Here is a 16,962-nt window from a genome sequence, read left to right on the forward strand (position 1 = left end):
TAAAATTTGGCGCATGCGTGTTTCGTCTTATGTGAGGAAGTGAAGTCAAATCTTCCAGCAAATTTTGTTTACTACTGTTTCCGTTTGTTTATTTGATTGTTTGTTTATTCTTTAGGCGGATCGAAAAAATAACTTTTATGGTAATTTACTAATAATCTTCTTAACTAATGTGTTAAATTATTACTGTCAGGACAACACCAACCATCAGTGTCTTGAACGGTGACCACAGCCGTAAAGTTAAAAGTCATGAAATGAAGACTGTCATAAGTCTCCATATCTGGCACAAGTGACATATTTAAAAACATATTTTTATAAATTATGTTGTTTTTTTAATTACTGCTTCGCCTATGGATACCACCTTATTTAAGTTATGATTTTAATGATTATCAGCAGGTAAGTTATTTTTATGGGATTAGCATCAGTCCCCAAAAGGAAGGAAATGTTTTATTTAAACTAAAGGGACAGTCAACTGAAACAAGACCCTTATGTGTTGAAAAGATGCATACCCAGACCACCAACACATACTGACACTTTAACAAATGAAAAACGCGTAATTTTATAGTTAATAAAAAAAAAACCATGATTATTCCTGTTAACTGGGAGCAGCCATTTTGTGACGTCCGGTGGTATAGCTTGGGGCGAAGTGACGTCAGCTCCATCCAACTCCTCTATACACAGTGTAAACAAACGCTCTAATTTACATCCAGGCGCTTCGCTTTCATCAGCCTGACTTGTAGCCTGAGTACTCTGACTGTAAGGATGATAGACGGGCATTTGGACATAAATACTCTCTCATTACAGTCAGAGAACAAGCTATGTATTTTTTTGGCAATTGCTGACAACCAAAAAGTTGCCAAAGATTTCCGCTCTAATACCACAACAATCCTATGTTTGACGTCAAATACATTTACATCGACCATTTTCAAGTTAGTTGATTAAAATAAAATTCTGATATTAATCACTAATACACACACTACAGAAAGAAATCTGACAGCACCCACATTCAGCTAAGCTTCGGCAAACTCCGGACAGCAGAATTCTAAGTTCGCCGACCCATATCATGACATTGCGTCACATGATCGCCCTCTCAGCCATTCCGTCTTCCAGGGGCCATCTCAAAACGACAAGTGCCCGACAATCTAAAAAAAACCCAGAAGTTTGTTTTGTGTAACGACACCACTAGAACACATTGATTCATTAATCATCGGCTATTGGATGTCAAATATTTGTTAATTTTATCACTGTGTTAGAGAGGAAACCCTCTACATTTTATGGATTATTTTACAATTGTTGTGGTATTAGAATTTAGAGCTGAAATCTTTGACAACTTTTTGGCTGTCAAAAAAATACATAGCTTGGTCTCTGACTGTAATGAGAGCGTATTTATGTCCAAATGCCCGTCTAGCTCTCTTACAGTCAGAGTACTCGGGCTAATGATCGCCCACTCAGCCATTCCGTCTTCCAGGGGCCGTCTCAAAACGACAAGTGCCCGACAATCACAAAAAAAACCAGTTTGTTTTGTATAACGACACCACTAGAGCACATTGATTCATTAATCATCGGCTATTGGATGTCAAATATTTGGTAATTTTATCATAGTGTTAAAGAGGAAATCCGATACATTTTATCATTAGTAGCAAGTGATCTAGCAGCACATACCACTGCCTTTGATATACCAGTCATGGTGCACTGGGTGAAGCGAGAAATAGCGCAATGGACCCACCGACGGGGATCGATCTCAGACCGACAACACATCCATTGAGCGCTTTACCACTGGGCTGTGGACAATCACCAAAGCGACAGAGAGTGGTACACGCACACACACACAGAAACAATATTACATTCACGTAAAAAAGTATTTCATCTACGAGTCGTATGCCTGCTTGGCATGTGTACCACTTTGGCATATCAAAGGTCGTGGTATGTGCTATCCTGTCTGTGAGATAGTGCATAGGCCTATAAAGATCACTTGCTACTAATGATAAAATGTAGCGGGTTTTCTCTCTAACACTATGATAAAATTACCAAATATTTGACATCTAATAGCCGATGATTAATGAACTCTGGTTACACAAAACAAACTTTTTTTGTTATTGTCGGGCACTTGTCGCTTTTGAGATGGCCCCTTTAAGACGGCATGGCTGAGTGTGCGATCATGTGACGCAATTGATTGTAACTGATGATTTTTACTTTCCGTCATTCTGTTTATTCAGCAGTTCTTTATAACCTATTGTAAACTTCTTCTTTTTTTGCGGGGATATCACCGCTTATAAATACAACGGAAGTGGTAGTGTTTAGCATTAAAATAATTTATTTTGGGTGCCAAATAATATATACACCGCCTTTACAAAAACGAAACTACTTTTTATCAGTTGGTGATAATATTTTATCACAGCGATCGATTCATTCGATGAAGATGGAAATAACATGGAAGTAACAAAAAATGTATTCGACATTAGGGGATCACACAAACGTCGTTTTTGTTTTTCGTATATATCTTGAAATCTTTATTAAAATAATAATATTAAAACTTCAAGACCGGAACTGCTCATGAATAACATCTTTGGTTCAATTAAAGACGAGTCTGCTTGTATTTCAGATAAACTTTTTTTGTAGGCAAAATAAGGAGTATGTTTTTCCACAAAGTCCATCAACACACAACAACATAGTAACCACCAAGCTTTCTCTCCCCCCCCCCCCCCCCCTTTTTGTTTTGTTGTTGTTTTTTTGAGGGGCGTGGTGCCACACGGCTGCCCTCCTTTAATTTTCACCCAGCGAGAACACTGTAGCATACGTCATCAGTTATGTCAGAGGGTCGGGTCAGGCCAAATGTCATAGATATATCATGTATAATGGCTACATACATTGCAATAGGTATGTAAGAAATAATTTAGCAAACCAGCTCAGAGCTGGAACAATAAATCATACATTTATGGATATAGTTTATAATAATATGACATGGTACTAATTGAACATACAAAAACCCCATGGAAACAGAATGTGGCAAAATCTGAAATGGAAATTCACCCCCTCTATTGCCCCACTGATTAGTAAGCTTGCCCTATCCAGCATGGTCGGGCTAAAGCCACAGCCAGAGTACTCTGCCATTCGAGAGCTATAGTCCTTCCCATGCCTTTTTTCATAGTATGAAATTTATTACATGTTATTTATTTCAGAGCCAATTTTTTTCTAAATTGTACCCAATTTGTTATTTCCAAAACACTCTTATTTTTCTTCTTATGTCAAACCAAACAAATTATTTACATTTTTTTTTTTTTTTTGTAAGTGGATGGGATGTATTGTAGATGGACATTTGAATGGTTATGGTCACTCTCTGCCATCAGAGATAACTGTATAGCAAAAACTGAATTGCTACCTGCCACTGGGTAGGCAGATTCCCAGTCTAATACAACAATAACCCTATGTTTGACTCGCCAGCACCCCGTTCCAGTTAAATAGTAGGTGCTGACAAATTTCTTCCTGTGGGCAGGACGTAGCCCAGTGGTACGATGCGTGGTCGATCCCCATCGGTGGGCCAATTGGGCTATTTCTTGTTCCAGCCAGTGCACCACAACTGGTATATCAACGCCCGTGGTATGTACCACCCTGTCTGTGGGATGGTGCATATAAAAGATCCCTTGCTGCTAATTGAAAAGAGTAGCCCATGAAGTGGTGACAGCGGGTTTCCTCTTTCAATGTCTGTGTGGTCCTTAACCATATGTCTAACGCCATATAACCGTAAATAAAATGTGTTGAGTTCATCGTTAAATAAAAAAAAATTCCATTTCTTCCTGTGGTGTATTAGTGATTAATATATACTTGTATATAAACACTGGCCTCCGATGTCGTGGTTAAGCCATTGGACATACGGCTGGTAGGTACAGGGCTCGCAGCCCGGTACCAGCTCCCACCGAGAGCGAGTTTTAATGACTCAATGGGTAGGTGTAAAACCACTACACCCTCTTATCTTTCACTAACAATTAACAATTAACCCACTGTCCTGGACAGACGACCCAGATAGCTGAGGTATGTGTCCAGGGAAGCGTGCTTGAACTTTAATTGGATATAAGAACGAAAATGCAGACAACATCTTGTTTTCAAAATCTTGATTAGTGATATTTCTAGTCAACTGAAAATTTATTAGCAACTACTGTTTTAAAATTGTGTAGTGATCCCTGATAATTGCGTAGCGAATCACGACGATACTGAACAAAATGTTACCTGAAATAAGTTGAAATGAAATGTATATATAGAGGTTATTATACGAGCTTGTGTGTCGTACTCAGTTTACAAAACAAGTGTCAGGATGTTTGTATTGCCCGAGTGAAAGCAAGGGTAATACATGACTCCTGACACGAGTTTCGTAAAATCTGTACAATTCACACGCGAGTGTAATAATTTCTTTGTTGTCTACGTTATTCATATTATTATTTTTTATGAATAACAAGCTAGGACCATGTCAAAACATTTGAAAGGTAACTAAAAATAGATGACAAAATGACGTCGCTTCCCAAAATGACGTCATTCGCTGTGCACGTGAAATCATTATGACACATATGGGTCATACTGGTTATATTTCCCTGAATATCTTGAACCGTGTGGATAATAAATAAAAATTTGTTTATAATAAGCTGAACATGGTTTGTGTATGTCACATGATCTGGATGTTTGTGTTTTTCACCGACAGGCCAACTGACGATGGGTTACGAGGTGATCCGATTTGAGGGCCCGGTCGACGAGGAGCTCATCTGTACGATCTGTAGCGGGGTGCTCGAAGATCCCCTTCAGGTGAGTTCTTCTATTCTGTCTGGAATCGTGTACCATCTGTAGCGGGGTGCTCGAAGATCACCTTCAGGTGAGTTCTTCTATTCTGTCTGGAATCGTGTACGATCTGTAGCGGGGTGCTCGAAGATCACCTTCAGGTGAGTTCTTCTATTCTGTCTGGAATCGTGTACGATCTGTAGCGGGGTGCTCGAAGATCACCTTCAGGTGAGTTCTTCTATTCTGTCTGGAATCGTGTACGATCTGTAGCGGGGTGCTCGAAGATCACCTTCAGGTGAGTTCTTCTATTCTGTCTGGAATCGTGTACGATCTGTAGCGGGGTGCTCGAAGATCACCTTCAGGTGAGTTCTCCTATTCTGTCTGGAATCGTGTACGATCTGTAGCGGGGTGCTCGAAGATCACCTTCAGGTGAGTTCTCCTATTCTGTCTGGAATCGTGTACGATCTGTAGCGGGGTGCTCGAAGATCCCCTTCAGGTGAGTGCTTCTATTCTGTCTGGAATCGTGTACGATCTGTAGCGGGGTGCTCGAAGATCCCCTTCAGGTGAGTTCTTCTATTCTGTCTGGAATCGTGTACGATCTGTAGCGGGGTGCTTGAAGATCCCCTTTAGGTGAGTTCTTCTATTCTGTCTGGAATCATGTACGATCTGTAGCGGGGTGCTCGAAGATCACCTTCAGGTGAGTTCTTCTATTCTGTCTGGAAACATTTTTAACACTTTGTTTTGTTTGACGACTCCACTACAGCACATTTACAGGCATTGAAAAAAGCATTGTGTCTGGTAACCCATTTACAGGTTATCACAAAATATAGCCTGGTAACCTGTAGGTTACCACAACTATATCAAAGTTAGAATTGAATTCCTGTTATTGGTACGACTAACAAAATCTTTGAAGTAAACTTATCCAGTGGGCGCTGCTTAAACACGGATTGCCAAAATTGCTTCGCAATTGCACAAGTGCGCATGAACATCGGTGCAATTTCGTACGAGAAAATGAAACGGGGGAAGTAAATTCATCCAGTGGGCGCTGCTTAAATACGGAATGACTATTATTGCTTGCAATTGCACATCGATGCAATTCCTTACCAGAAAATGAAATGTGGAAGTCCGGAATGCATTGCCTGGTTTACAATAGGAAACGAAACTATCGTTGTTGAAGTTTTTGTCTAGAACGAAACATCGTTCTCTACTTCTCTTACATGTGGTAACCTGAATGACCGTTCTCGACTTATTTCAATGCCTGCATTTATTTATTAATCATCGGCTATTGGATGTTAAACGTTTGGTTATTTTGTCATATAGTCTTAGCAGGAAACCAGCGACATTTTTCCATTAATTAGTAGCAAGCAGGACGTGTGCGGTCGTTTGTCAAAGTGTCGACTCCACTAGAGGGCTCGACCTTAGCGGTAGTCTGGGATGTTTGGGCTACCAGATGTCTAAAGCTGGTGATCCGCTGGTCTGCTAGATGATTTGTGCACATCAAGTTATTCCGAAACGCTTAAATACCTAAAACCACATAAAAATAAATGATTTTGTGTGTCTCTCTCTCTCTCTCTCTCTCTCTCTCTCTCTCTCTCTCTCTCTCTCTCTCTCTCTCTCTCTCTCTCTCTCTCTCTCTCTCTCTCTCTCTCTCTCTCTCTCTCTCTCTTTGATATATACCAGTAATGGTATACTGGCTGGAATGAAAAATAGCCCAAAGGGTCCACTGATCGATCCTAAACTGACCGCACATAAAGAGAGCGCTTTACCTCTGGGCTACATCCCGCCTCTCCAGTGGTATCCATGGAAGATAAAAGACATAGGGAATAACTAGTTACTGTTTTAAGATATCGGCTTTATCCTGCAGAGGTTAGAATGGCGAATGCAGCGAGGCTCTGCCGAGCTGCATTCGCCATTCGACCTGAGCAGGATAAAGCCGATATCTTAAGACAGTAACCAGTTATTTCTTTTATCCTGCATCCTACAGGAATATTTGGAAAATCATTATTTATTCCAGTTTTGTGTACGCAAATCGAGTATTGTCAACCTAGCAAGGCTTTTGTAGTATGACGTCATACAAAATACATGACGTCATTATTTGTAAGAAGCTAGCTACATTCTGTCACATTAAAAAAGCGTTTCTAAACTCTTAATTCATAAATAAATATATACTCTTCAAAAAAAGAAACGCAAAAGGGTACAAACGGGTTATAACTCCGATTTTATGTTTCCTACCGGTTCATGCTTTGTGAATATAAGGTCATTGCATGCCCCAAACACATTCCCACGGTTATATTCGATAAAACGCAGCTACTGTACAATAAAGTTCCAAAATGTGAATATTCGCAAAAACGCAGCCACGTGCAAACCATGTCACCACTGCACGTGCGTTGTCTGCACGTGCAACATGAACACCGACAGTATAAAAGTGCAGGGTGTTCGCTTGCCTGGCCTCTGTATCTGGCTGACAGTTGACAATCCAGGACATGCCACGTCTCAGTGAACCGCAGAGAAACAATGCCATCGGCCGACTAGACGCAGGCGAATCCAGAACGGCCGTTGCCAGGGCATTCCATGTGTCCCCAAGCACCATCTCCAGACTGTGGGACCGTTACCAGCAACATGGATCAACACGTGACCTCCCTAGATCCGGTCGACCACGGGTCACTACCCCCGGGCAGGACCGCTACATCCGGGTACGCCACCTTCGGGAACGATTGACTACTGCCACCTCCACAGCCGCAGCAATACCAGGTTTGCGCAGGATATCCGACCAGACCGTACGGAACCGCCTACAGGAATTCGTGCCAGACGTCCAGTTCGAGGTGTCATCTTAACACCACAACACCGTCGACTCCGACTGCAGTGGTGCCAGATTCATCGACAATGGCCTCAACTGCGATGGAGACAGGTGTGGTTCAGTGACGAGTCCCGATTTCTTGCTCCGACGTCATGATGGAAGATGTCGCGTGTATAGGCGTCGTGGTGAACGTTATGCGGCAAACTGCGTGCAGGAAGTGGACAGATTCGGCGGGGGTAGTGTCATGGTGTGGGCAGCCATCTCACACACTGGCAGAACTGACCTGGTCCACGTGCAGGGCAACCTGAATGCACAGGGCTACATTGACCAATCCTCCGGCCACACATCGTTCCAGTTATGGCTAACGCCAACGCAGTGTTCCAACATGTCAACGCCAGGCCTCACACAGCACGTCTCACAACGGCTTTCCTACAGAACAACAACATTAATGTCCTTCCTTGGCCATCGATATCACCGGATTTGAACCCAATTGAGCATCTATGGGACGAGTTGGACCGACGCCTCCGACAGCGACAACCACAGCCCCAGACCCTGCCCGAGCTGGCAGCAGCCTTGCAGGCCGAGTGGGCCACCATCCCCCGGGACGTCATCCGTACTCTGGTTGCTTCAATGGGCAGGTGGTGCCAGGCAGTTGTCAACACACGCGGAGGCCACACCCGGTATTGACTCCAGATGACCTTGACCGTGGTGGTGTTTCCTATCACTTACTCACAATGGACTAGAGTGAATTGTGAACAATCCTGCAACATTTGGTAATTATCGGACTCACCATTCAATAATTAAATCAATTCTCCAAATGTTACGACAATGTGGTTTTGCGTTTCTTCTTTTGAAGAGTATATGTTTTGTATCATTATTGCAAAACTAAAAGTTATTTGCATTTACTGTACTTAAACAAATGAATTAAAGAGTATGTTTATTGAAAATCTACTCTGAAATACTCGAGTCAAGTCGGGCTTATGTCACATGACCTATATTTTTGGTCAGTGACTGAAAATATAGAGATTTATCTAGTCATCATATCTTGCCAATGTATACAGTGATTGCTGGATAATTTTGATATATAGTTGTTAAAATATTTGTTACACATTTTATTCCACTAATTTAATCTGACTTACATTTGTTTTTATTCATCAGGCACCACAGTGTGAACATGCGTTCTGTTCCTCCTGCATACAAGAATGGTTGACACGGCAACCAACGTGCCCCGTCGACCGTAGTCCCATAACTCCCAATCAGCTAAAACAGGTTCCGCGGATCTTACGCAACCTGCTGTCGCGACTGTCCATCGCGTGTGATAACGTCAGCTACGGCTGTACGGCCGTCATCAAGCTAGACTCATTGCACTCGCACCTCCAGGAGTGCGATCACAACCCAAAGAAACCAATGCACTGTGAGAAGGGATGTGGTTTGGTCGTGCCGAAGGACGAGTTAAAGGTGAATACTCAAGCTACTTTCGCATGTTTATCATGGCGACCGATCATGCAGCAGTTCAGGGTATCGGTAAAGCACTCACCTGATGCATGGTCGGTCCCTGATCAATCCCCGCCGGTACTATTGGGCTATTTCTCGTCCCAGCTAGTGCACCACCATGTTATCCTGTGTGGTCTGTCTAGGATCGATCCAGTCAGTGCACCACAACTGGTATATTAAAGGCTGTCTGTGGGATGGTGCATATAAAAGATTCCCTGCTACTATTAGTTTAGTTTGGTTTCCTCTCTATGATGAGGTCTCGCTACACGTCATAAGCAATGGTGGGCCCGCCATATCTTAAGACTAATTTCCAATACGCCCGCCATTCATTGGCAGCGGTAGTAATATCCGCCATCCGTTTATTTAGGCCACCATCCAAAATCACAAGTCATGCCATTGTCTTGTAGGGCTAGCTCTGGGTAAGAAAAATATTTTGCCAGATTATCTATTAAACTTGCAGAAATTGCAGAAATCAACAGTGATTTTCTAAAACAAATTCAATTATTACATGAAATTTTTTCGCCAAATTAAAATAAAATTCGCCAACTGCTTTCAAAATTCACAATTGGCGAATTTGGTGAATGCCAGAGCTAGCCCTGTCTTGAAGTACCAGAGTAATCAAGTTCATCGTCGGTTACAAGACATTTTCGAAGTAAAGACACTGTATTTTGTGTTTTTCAGGACCACAACTGTACGAAGGAGTTACGTGTGGTTGTCGCTCAGATGCAGATGAAAATGTCGGAGATGATATCACAAATGGAAGAACAGAAATTAGCGCTTAACGAACAAAAAAGAGAAATCTGTTTATTAAAAGTAAGTGCTAGTTGTACCAAACTAGTTTACTGCATATAAACAACAGAAATGAGCAAAGTAAACCTTACAAAATTTGTTTATTCAAAGTGAGTTCTAATTATCATATACTAGATAGTAGTAATTGGTACTGAACGAGGAAACAGATTAAAAGAAAATCTGTTGAATTGGCTGTGAACAAAGAAAAAAAAAGAGAAATATGTTCATTTGGTTTGTGTTCTAATTCTAAAATACTAGATCTGTAACAAAAACAGAGCTGTCAACCTGTAGCAATTCTTAGGCGTGAGAAAGTTAGAAGTCATGGTCCAGGGACTGTAGGTTCTTGGTCAGGTTCAAGGCGAAGTTTTTTGTTGTTGTTTGTTAAGTCCAAAATCGAAATCTCAAAACAAAACAAACATCGAGCGAGTGCACGTTTTACTAATTAATACGGTTAATTTAAACCATACAAGTCGATCATCGGTAGCACCCGCGAGTGATTGTTGGTATTGAACCGATATGTTGTATTATTATTAATAGGTAACGAATTGAGACCCTGCATAATCAGTATATAGTTCCATTCAGCTCTCAAATATAAACCACGATTATAAAATAAAAATATTTTTATTTTTAGAAAAAGCGTGAGATTATAGTTACATTGCATGAGAGCGTGATGTTTGTTACAAATGCGTGAAACTCACGCCAAATGCGTGAGAGTTGACAGGTATGCAAACATTAGCCCTCAATTAGATATTAAACAGTTTTAAACTTGCTTTTTTAAAAGTGAATTTTTTTTATTTTATTATTTGTATTAAGGAATATATGAGGTCCATGAGAGTGTCTAATCCGAGGATGAGAGAAATACAGGCAACGATAGAAAACGAGGATGTCATCAGGTATATATATATAATCACCAAGTTGTTGACAATAACCCAGCACTATATAACACACTAAATATCTTGACGCAACATTCACGGTTTTGTGGGTTTTCTCATGCTTGCATTATAAGGGACGGGATGTAGCCCAATGGTGAAGTGCTCACTTGATGCACGGCCAGTTTGGGATCGATCCCCGTCGGTGGGCCCATTGGGCTATTTCTCGTTCCAGCCAGTGCACCACGAGTGGTATATCAAAGTCTGTGGTACATGCTTTCCTGTATGTGGGAAAGTGCATTTAAAAGATCCCTTGCTACTAATGGAAAAATGTAGCGGGTTTCCTCTAATTAAGACTGTGTCAAAATTACCAAATGCTTGACATCCAATAGCCGATGATTAATAAATCAGTGTGCTCTAGTGGTGTTGTTAAAATAAAATAAAAAAATAAAAAATTGCAAATAATTATACACCTGGCCATCAGAAGACAATGTGATCTTAGGCTAAGATCACCGTAAGCACATAACTACCGTATGCACTTAATTTGATCTTAGCACTAAGATAATTTCGTAAACCAAGACCCTATTTTAAAAACTACTGATATTGTTTGGGTTGCCTGGGGATCGGCATGTGTTGGAAAGTACGTAAGTGAATGCATTTACAATATACAAGTTACATTTATAATAATGGTTTACAGTTAGTAAATTTCACTGAAAACTACAAATAACTTTTAACATGATAATTTCATTTAAAAATGTTTTTAAATAAAGACAAATTTAACGTATATAAAGATTTATGGCTGGAAATGATTTTAAGGTCATATTCATGGTTGTATATAAAATGTTGTTAAGTTAGTTGAAAGAATTATAGAAACTGTTCAAAGTGTAGAACAAATTTATATGTGTACACACACAGACACATACACACACGCGCGCGCACACACCCATACACACACAGACATACGCATTTTCTATTTGTTATGCAGTGCCAAAAAAATAGAAATGGGTACCATGTAGCTCCTAGACAGAAATGTTAAATGGTTTGTAGGTGAATAAAACTTTTCAGTTAATAATCCAAGATTAGATTAGATAAAAACTTTCATTTCATTTCAACTTATTTTCGTGCTTGTTTCCAATTAAGGTTCAAGCACACTGTCCTGGGCACACACCTTAGCTATCTTGAGTTGGCTGTCCAGGACAGTGGGTTAGTGGTTAGTGAAAAAGAAGACATGTAGTGGTCTTACACCTACCCATTGAGTCATTACAACTCGCTCTGGGTGGGATCCGGTACCGGGCTGCGAACCCAGTACGTTCTAGCCCCGTGTCCAATGACTTACCCACGACACCACCGAGGCTGGATAAAAACTAAGCTTCATTATTATTAGGTCAGGTCTGATGGTGTTTTCTTCCTTTTCTTTTTTCAGATGGGTTTCTGTTCTCCATCCAGCAAGGGTAACCCGTTGGGGTGGAATGATCTCCACCCCTGATGCAGTCCTGCAGGCTGTAATCAAGCGAGCCCTGATTGACAGCGGCTGTCCCACGCACATCGTCAACGAGCTGATGGAAAACGCCCACGAGCGAAGGTGGCCCATCGGACTCAGTACACTAGAAACGCGACAGCTTAACCGACGGCAGTACGAAAACTACGTAACAAAGAGGATACCAAGTAATTGTGGCTTTATTATCTAGCATATTTCTCGATCCAGCCAGTGCTCCTCAACTGGTGTAAAATAAGGCAGTGGTATGTACTATCCTTTTTGGGGGGCGGGGGGCACGTAGCCCTGTCGTTCCAGGGCCCATGCTTATAAAACTTAAAGTCTAGACTTTAACATAATGCTATTTGAATGGTGTTGCCATGACGTTAAAGTCTGGACTTTATTAAAGTCCAGACTTTAAGGTTTATAAGCACAGGGCCAGCCAGTGCACCATGGCTCAGTGTGCAATTTTGGTTTCAAAAATTAAAGTGCCATAAGGACTCCCTGTTTACAAATCTTGAGAGCCCGTCAACAATCCAACGAGCCCTACCATCATAATTTACAATGGATTTTTTGCAAATGGTATACTAGCAATCTCGTTCTGAAATGTGATGTATTTGTGATAGCTGCTAAGCATGTTATCAGTTTTGTTAAATATAATTATTCGTGAAACTCAGCTGTTACTCTGGAATAGGATTAATAAAACTTGCAAACAGTTATTATTAATACCATGGCCTTTGATATACCAGTCATGGGTCACTGGTTGGGACAGGACAAAAAGTCAATCCAAGAATGAGTCCACAGAGGAGGTTCAATCCTAGAACAAAAACACCTCAGACGAGAATTCTATCGACTGAGCTAACCCCTACCCTAATTTTATAATTAATGCAAATGATAATTTCCATTGGCAAATTAAAATTGCATTGTTTAAATAAAATACTTTAACAGTAATTTAAAGTTTGTTTTGGTTTAACAATACCACTAGAGCACATTGATTTATTAATCCAAACAATAGCCAAACGTTTCACATTCAGTACCCGATGGTTAATAAATCAAATCAGTGTGCTTTAGTGGTGTTGTTAAACAAAACAAACTTGTAACTTTTCCTCTATACTGGAAAGTGCATATTATAAAACATTCCCAATTTTTTTTATCCGACAGGTACTCTCTTTCTTCTTCGACTATAGTCATTCCCACGGGAAACGCCTTTTTTCATAGTGTGGAATTTACTACAAGTTACTTTTAGCCGACTGTTTTCTAAATGGAACACAAAAGTAGAATGGTTTTTTTTGTTATTTCCAAAAACACTTTTACATTTCCTCTTACGTCAAACCAAACTGAAATTATTTATAAAAAATGTTTTAAGAGAATGGTGTCGAAATGGACAGAAGTTAAGACACAGAACAGCCTAGTTTAAATTATGTAAAGGTGTTGTTAAACATTCTTTTTCTTAGGATTTCTAGATTATGGTAGCCCCACTCCCATGGCTAGTGGTATTCAATGTTGGGCTAGTAAATAAATACTATTGCCATGACCGACAGGACTTATAGATTATGGTAGCCCCACTCCCATGGCTAGTGGTATTCAATGTTGGACTAGTAAATAAATACTATTGCCATGACCGACAGGACTTATAGATTATGGTAGCCCCACTCCCATGGCTAGTGGTATTCAATGTTGGGCTAGTAAATAACTACTATTGCCATGCCTGATGGCTAGTGAACCTTTTTTTGGTCAATGTTGCAGTTAAGTCTATTTTGTACATATGAATATCCTGCGCCCATCCCAACCTCCCAATGTTAGTGTTTTTAAGCTCTGTCTCCTTCTTTAGGTGACATATCTGATTATTACTATTATTTAGTAAGACTGTATTAACTTAAAGTAAAGTAGGGCTAGTGAATTTTTAATTGTGGCTAGTAAATTGGTAAAATCACTGACCCCGTGGCTAATGTATTTTATTAAAATTCTAGAAGGCCTGTTTTTCTTTTAGGCAAGCAAGCAGGGTTGTGGTGATGTGACTATATTATTGGATAGTTTATATGACAATTATATGATGATGTTCTTTTAGGCAAGCAAGCAGGGTTGTGGTGATGTGACTATATTATTGGATAGTTTATATGACAATTATATGATGATGTTCTTTTAGGCAAGCAAGCAGGGTTGTGGTGATGTGACTATATTATTGGATAGTTATATGACAGTGACTATATTATTTGATAGTTCATATGACAGTGACTATATTATTTGATAGTTCATATGACAGTGACTATATTATTTGATAGTTCATATGACAGTGACTATATTATTTGATAGTTCATATGACAGTGACTATATTATTTGATAGTTCATATGACAGTGACTATATTATTTGATAGTTTATATGACAATTATATGATGATGTTTTTTCAGACAAGCAAGCGGTTGTGGTGATGGCGTGTGAAAATCAACATATGCCTGAAGATCTCATTATGGACCCAGGACTGGTGATGATATTTGCTCATGGAGTAGAATAACAGGTTAGTTCCTGGTCGGGGTCACCTAATGGTCAAGCTGGGGTTTTTCAAATCATAGGCCCTGTTTCAACCCTTGACAATGTTAATCTACAAACCTGTAACACATTTTGATAAAGTTTGTTACAATTTTTGTCATGTATCATTTATTAAATACATTGGTACTAGTGAAACAAAAGTCTGTGATATTAAAACGGGGCAAATAGCCCACAAACATAGACTAGTGCTCGTTCCCATAACCGTTTCATGCAGGTACATACATTTTTTAACATGAAAAAAAAAAAAAAAAAAAACATTTTGTGGTATAAGAAACATGAGGATGATCAGAAACACTTTGGATGTACGAAAACCCTAACCCTAACTACATGTAAATCTAACCAACCCTAACCTTAAAAGTAACCCTAACCATACTAACCAAGGGAAGGGCGACAGTTGGATATTTTACCAAAATCTAAGTAATGTGTGATTTCAGTTACCGGTATCAAAAATGGCTCTAAATAATGAAAAATATGCCGTAGTATTTAGAATCTAGGGTCTGTTATTATAAAGGACCGGCATCGTGGTTAGGCCATCCATCTACAGGCTGGTAGGTACTGGGTTTGAATCCCAGTCGAGGCATGGGATTTTTAATCCAGATACGACTCCAAACCCTGAGTGGGTGCTCCGCAAGGCTCAATGGGTAGGTGTAAACCACTTGCACCGACCAGTGATCCATAACTGGTTCAACAAAGGCCATGGTTTGTGCTATCCTGCCTGTGGGAATCGCAAATAAAAGATCCTTTGCTGCTAATCAGAAAGAGTAGCCCATGGAGTGGCGACAGCGGATTTCTTCTCGAAATCTGTGTGGTCCTTAACCATATGTCTGACACCATATAACTGTAAATAAAAAAATAAAATGTGTTGAGTTCGTCGTTAAATAAAACATTTCTTTCTTTCTATCATTATAAAGCTTCAGGCTCGAGCATACGGTAATTTAAAAATAGACTATAACTCTCAAAAGCAGTGTTATTGTATGTTGGTTGAAGACAGATAATTAATTAATCTGTGTTGTAATGGTGTCGTTAAAACAAGCTAACAGAATACTGTCTTAAAATTACCAATGATGAATCAATTTTGTCTAGTGGTGTCGATAAACAAAACTAAATTTTAATATGATTTGCATTTGTATAATTTCAGATAAACAAACTATGTGCTGTGCTGTATTAAGGGTGTCATTTTGAAGCGAGTCTCCTGAATAATTTGTTGTGCAATGTTGTGTCTGATATCTGGCTGGTCTCTTAACATATCGGACCCAAGCATTGAACAGTGGTACCTGTTCTTGTGTCAAAAACGAACATGAGCTTATGTGGGGTTTTTTTTGTTTGGATGTCTGCAGTAGGCTGAAGTGAAATATGAGTGTCAAAGAAGAAAATACGGACACATGAGGTTGTGTATTTTTTTAACAGTGTATATAGCTGTGTTAAGTTATCAGTGTCGAATATTTAAAATGTTACAGGTTCGTGTCTTACACAGTACAGAACAATACATACAGATTTTTTAATTTTAATTTTTTTTTTTTAATATGCACCATTGCTGTATCTAGAGTAGAGTGTGTCAATGTAAAGCTATTAAAGGGACATTCCTGAGTTTGCTGCAGTTTCTAAACTGTTATCGACTAACAGAAACCTTTTAACGATTGTAATTACATATCAAATATATTTTTCTGCATAAAATATTAGTGGCAGTATATTAAACGTGTTTCTGATCGTTCTAATATTTGTACTAGGTTAAATTTCATGTTATTTCCTAAAATGTAGTTTTTTCGTACATACGAAATTATTTGAAGACAAAATCCAGTTTGGGCTTCTTACAAATATTAAGACGACCAGAAACACATTAAATATACAGACACCGATACTGTAAACAAGAAAATATATTTAATACACAAGTTTAATCGTAGAAATATTTTATTAGTCGGAAACATCTTACAATGCAGCAAACTCAGGAATGTCCCTTTAAGTAACACAACAGATGACAAACTTAAACACTGTATCAGTGTGATAGTGATAAAGTCATGAATTACAGGGTTTTTTTAAAACAATAAGTACTGTTCCGTTATTTCCACAAATCATGATCTTTAGGCAGTACCCTGCTTTCAACGTTATGACTCCGACGCCATATAACCGTAAATAAAATGTGTTGAGTGCGTCGTTAAATAAAACATTTCCTTTTTTTTCAACTTTATGACCCACATTAGACATGGCAACTTCGAAAGACTGGATAGTAGGT

General features: G+C 39.5%; 1 protein-coding gene across 1 annotated transcript; it reads left to right on the plus strand.

Moving 5' to 3' along the window:
- The first annotated feature begins 35 nt into the window (after positions 1–35).
- LOC121387540 (E3 ubiquitin-protein ligase NRDP1-like) lies at positions 36–16,417 on the plus strand. Its single transcript, XM_041518694.1, has 8 exons — positions 36–140; positions 4,688–4,788; positions 8,717–9,016; positions 9,734–9,865; positions 10,655–10,734; positions 12,134–12,375; positions 14,594–14,700; positions 15,871–16,417. The coding sequence occupies exons 2-7, from the start codon at positions 4,699–4,701 to the stop codon at positions 14,695–14,697; spliced, it is 948 nt and encodes a 315-aa protein (XP_041374628.1). The 5' UTR covers positions 36–140; positions 4,688–4,698; the 3' UTR covers positions 14,698–14,700; positions 15,871–16,417.
- Positions 16,418–16,962: the final 545 nt, after the last annotated feature.

The sequence above is a fragment of the Gigantopelta aegis genome, chromosome 13, assembly GCF_016097555.1.
Source record: "Gigantopelta aegis isolate Gae_Host chromosome 13, Gae_host_genome, whole genome shotgun sequence".
In the NCBI taxonomy this organism is placed as follows: domain Eukaryota; kingdom Metazoa; phylum Mollusca; class Gastropoda; order Neomphalida; family Peltospiridae; genus Gigantopelta; species Gigantopelta aegis.

Excerpts from the sequence above, each read along its gene's own strand:
- LOC121387540 (XM_041518694.1), top strand. The coding sequence starts at position 4,699 with ATGGGTTACGAGGTGATCCGATTTGAGGGCCCGGTCGACGAGGAGCTC. Across the intron at positions 9,866-10,654 it reads GAGAAATCTGTTTATTAAAA|GAATATATGAGGTCCATGAG; the intron begins GTAAGTGCTAGT and ends ATTTGTATTAAG. Across the intron at positions 10,735-12,133 it reads GAAAACGAGGATGTCATCAG|ATGGGTTTCTGTTCTCCATC; the intron begins GTATATATATAT and ends TTCTTTTTTCAG.